General features: G+C 66.4%; 2 protein-coding genes across 2 annotated transcripts; both read left to right on the top strand.

The window, feature by feature from the left end:
• Window positions 1–65: 65 nt before the first annotated feature.
• Window positions 66–386, top strand: MNEG_8499 (hypothetical protein; the record flags this gene model as incomplete). The annotated part of the gene is made up of 1 exon (XM_014043028.1): window positions 66–386. The coding sequence occupies one exon, from the start codon at window positions 66–68 to the stop codon at window positions 384–386; it is 321 nt and encodes a 106-aa protein (XP_013898482.1).
• A 1,948-nt stretch (window positions 387–2,334) lies between these two features.
• On the top strand, window positions 2,335–4,226 carry MNEG_8498 (hypothetical protein; the record flags this gene model as incomplete). Its single annotated transcript, XM_014043027.1, has 4 exons — window positions 2,335–2,631; window positions 2,904–3,650; window positions 3,881–4,111; window positions 4,188–4,226. The coding sequence occupies 4 exons, from the start codon at window positions 2,335–2,337 to the stop codon at window positions 4,224–4,226; spliced, it is 1,314 nt and encodes a 437-aa protein (XP_013898481.1).
• Window positions 4,227–4,245: the final 19 nt, after the last annotated feature.

Below are 4,245 nucleotides of genomic sequence, written 5' to 3'. Positions count from 1 at the left end.
CGGGCACCGTGCCGCCCGCGCGGCCCCTGCCCCCTTCCCCTCCCCTGCCGCTGCGGTCCCCGCCAATGGCCGCGGGCGTGCCCCTCACCCCAGGCTATCCGGCGGCCTACTACTCCCAGCCCCTGCTGGCGCCGCCCGCGGGCTACTCTTTGCCGGCATACGTCGCCTTCCGGGGCGGCCCCGTGCCATACCCCATGATGTTTACCGGGTACCCCGGCGGCTTCGTGTACTTCCCCGCACCCCACATCCTTTTTGCCGCGCCGCCCGCGGCGGCGGCGGCGGCGGCGGCGGCGGCGGCGGCGCACATGCAGCACCAGCAGCCCCAGGCGCCGCAGTCGAATGGCCGGGTCCCAAACAGCCGCAGGCACAACCTCAAAAACTGCTAAGCAGTTTCCAGCCTGTTGTTTGTGAATCAGAGCTGGTCCGGGCGGCGCTGCTTCAACAGCCAATGCTCCCGCCCCCGTCATCGTCGGAACCAAAACCTACCCATCTCTGTTATGCCCTTCACTTGCACCCCTTGGTCACGAAGCACTCCGGGCAGCGGCATTGCACCTGCGTCCGCTTTGCACTGATATTTTGATCCGTCAAAGCGATTCTATGGTCCGAGCTGGCAGGCCCACCAGGCCTGTGTTTCCTGGTTGGCATTGGAAATCACCAAGCCGGCGCGGTTCCTGCTGTTAGTTGACGCCGCCCTTGCCCGCCCCGTCTTGCGTCGCTTTGTTTTGCGTGATTCTTTGTGACCCTGCTTAATCCTGGACTGCCGTGTGTCATACGTGAGTGCGGTACAATGGGTCCTGCCTTCTTTCTCTTGTTGGAACGGCTTTGGTTTCGTCATCAAACCGGCGCTCGCATCTCTTGTGAATGTCGTGTTGTGTAACACTGGCACAGTTCTTTAGGTAACGTGGTTGCCCCTTCTGCTGCCTCTGGGTGCTGCAGTCGTCCGGCCGCTGCCATTCTGCATGCAACAGGTCACACAAATCCATCATATTGACTTTTTTTGCCAGTATGCGGCGCATGCTGGTCAAGATGTTCAGATCGTGGCAAACTTGACTGCGCAAGTCACAGCCACGGGCAGCACCTCAATCTGAGAGCTGGCTGCGCAAATTGCCTCAAAACGCGCAGCCGCGTGCCCTCAGGAGTGGGAGCAGCACCTGGGCGCACATTGCCTCGGACAGCTGCCACCAGCCCACCACCCAAACCACCACCTCCACCGCACTCGGATACGCACGAACAACAACGACCATGCACCAGCATGCACAAAAGACTGCGCGGCCGCCCCGGCTGTTCCCTGCCAGCCGCCCCCCGCCCGCCCCGCCTGACCCGAGCAAAATGTGACCACCGCCGATGCCGGGCGCACCGTCACCGCGTGCCGAAAGGTGACGCAAGCTTGCTCAGAGCGTCCTTGACTTCTAGGGGCGACCATTGCAAATTGCACGGCCCAGTGATTTTTGCGGGCCCCCACAAATGCGTATTGCGCATTGCCATCCGACGGTCCCACACACGAAAGGGGCCCACACCACGATTGCACATTGCAGTCACCAGCAAGCGGCGGAGTGCTGAACTGATGCACGTGCCCATGTGCCACCTGCCCGCTTGCCATGTATGACACCACTTATGCCACCCACCCGGTTGCGGTCAACCCAAAAATCAGACATGTCTGAATGTGAGTGGCTGGTGCTGAAGCAGTGGAGGTTGCCGAATAGATGGGGAGAAGGCCCCGGCAGGTACAAAGGTGCCAACGTGGCTGGTGCAGCGTTGGCTGCTTCACATGGGAGGCGTGTGTGCTTTTCCGTCCAGCTTGGCTGTTGGGAATTTAGACTCTGAATACATCCCTGATTAGCCTTTAAGCTTGAATCCCTGTAACAGTGTCAACGGCAGGTACAAACTCACTGCCGGCTGACAGCTGTGCTCCATGTGCTTGGCAATTTTGTGGGGTTTTCGCCAGCTTCATCCCTGTCTGTCACGCTCGAGATGCGCTCAGGGTGCCCAGTCGCAATGTGCACTGGTCAGCTGGAAGCTCAAAGAGCTTGCTGTGGCGGGCCACACCCGGTCCTGTCGATTGCGATGGCCTTGCCTGCTGCTGACGCGAGGGGGTAACCAGGTGACGCAAGAAACCTCCACACGGATGCAACGTGATGTCTTGCCCTTCCGGAAGTGATACCCAAACACCCGACAGGCACTGGTCCTCCGTGTCCAGAGTTGCCCAAGCCGATCCGGACGAGCCAATCCGTGAACAGCACGGACAGCCAACTCGGCCTAGGATACATAGCACAGAGACGCGCTTGCATTCGTATCGCCTAGGAATTCGCACATTGCAAAGCGCAGTTATGCACCATGCGGGCGAGCCTGAGCCCCGCCCTGCGGGCAGCGCCACGCCCTCGTCGGCCCTACCGCGCGTCTGTGCTGACATGCCGCGCGGAGCTCGTCCGGCCCCCGCCCAGACGTCCCACCCAGGACAGCGGCGGCGGCGGGAGGGGGGACGGCGGCCGCGGCAGAGGCGGCGGCAGGGGCGGCGGCGGCCGGGGCAAGGCGCCCGAGGGCGGTAGACGGATGAGCCTCGACGAGGCGCGCGGGTGGCTGAAGCAGCTGTTTGCCGGCCCTCGCCTGCAGCTCACAAACGCTGCCGGCAAGGTGCGACCGTTCGTGTGTGTGCGCATGCACACCAGCCCCTGCGCGGCCAGCCGGGCTGTGCAATCCAGCCGAGGGCTGAGAGCCTGCGGTGACCAACCTTGCGTCATCAGGGCGGTTGCGGGCAGTTATAGGCGGTTGCGGGCGGTTGCAGCCCCAAGATCGCCGCTCGGCAGCCCCTTGCCCCCTCCATCCCCTCTGCCATCCGCTGCAAACCCATCACGCTCATACCTTATTCATCAACCTAGTTTCAACCGCCGCCCCCGCCCCCAAAGGACCCTTCCTCCGGACTGCCGCTCCCGCCGCTGCGCCCGGGCGCCGCGGGCCACGCGGTGTCGCTGCTGGTCAACCGTTTCCCAGTCCAGACCGGCAACGCGGAGGTGCTGCAGTACCTCGTCACCTTCCCGGACCGGCAAGGGCAGTCCGGCGGCGGGGGCACCGCCGCCAAAGGCGCGGGCGCGGAGGCCGAGAGGGGGCGGCCGCAGGTTGGCCTGGATGAGAGGCGGGGCCTGATGGAGCGGCTCGCGAGGCAGCAGGGGTGGCAGCCAGACTCCTGGGCGTTTGACGCCGGCGGCGGCATGCTGTTTGTGAGGTCCAAAGGAGACGCCGCAAACAGCCTCCCGGAGGAGCGCCGCGAGTGGCGCGTGCCCCAGGGCGACGGCGGCGGCGCCGCCGCTGCCGCAAGGCCGCCATGGCCGCGGGCCAGCGGGGGCGGCGGCGATGATGCGGTGGTGGCGACGCAGCTGCACTCGCGGTTCAGCATGGCTGCGACAGCAGGGGAGCAGCGGGAATCTGCGAGGCAGCTGCTCGGGCTCCTGTTCCGCACCGCGCTCGCCACGGTAGCGCCGCAGGCGGTGCAGTCGGAGGCGCGCGGCGGCGGCGGCGGCGGCAGCGGCGGCGGGCAGGACGTGACAGCACTGCTGGAGCGCGAAGACGCGGCCGGCGGCCGCGGCAGCGGGCGGGGCGGCGGCGGTGGCCGGGGCCGGGGCGGCGGCCGGGGCGGCGGCATGGGGGGTTTGCAGGTGGGGGGTCCGATCTGCCACAATTAGCAGGGTTGCTCTGGGACCGGCTGGGTGGACCCCTGCGTGTGCTGGCGCCAGCACAGCAGTGGGCTCAGCGATCCAGAGGCATACGAAGGTGCCGCAGCAGGATCGCCATGCCTGCGACCGCGACTAATCTGGTGCGTGTCGCCGACACGACCTTATCCCCGCGCCTGCCCGCTCGGCCGCCCACGCACCCCGCCCCCATCCAGCTCTGGCGCGGCCTCCGCCACTCGGTCCGGCACGCCGGCGGCGCGGCGCCGGGGCCGCAGCCGCAGCTGCAGCTGCAGCTCGACGCGGCGGCCGGCGCGGTTGTGCCCGCGGGGCCGCTGGCGCAGCTGCTGGCTGAGGGGGTGCAGGGCCTGGGGGAGGAGCGGCTGGGGGGCCTGGCCAGGGATAAGGACTTGCTGAGCCGCGCGGACGCCTTTGTCAAGGGCATTCAGGTGGGTGTGTGTTGGGGGGGGTGCGTGGGTGATGAGTGTTAACAGCGGATTCGGTCTTGCACGCATTTGGGGGCAGGGGGGCGGCTTGGAGGGGGGCGGCAGCGAGGGGCCCTGAGATCATAACAGAACATAAC

Source organism: Monoraphidium neglectum (genome assembly GCF_000611645.1).
Source record: "Monoraphidium neglectum strain SAG 48.87 unplaced genomic scaffold scaffold01621, whole genome shotgun sequence".
NCBI classification, from domain to species: Eukaryota; Viridiplantae; Chlorophyta; class Chlorophyceae; order Sphaeropleales; family Selenastraceae; genus Monoraphidium; species Monoraphidium neglectum.
This window is presented reverse-complemented; position numbering and strand designations above follow the sequence as displayed.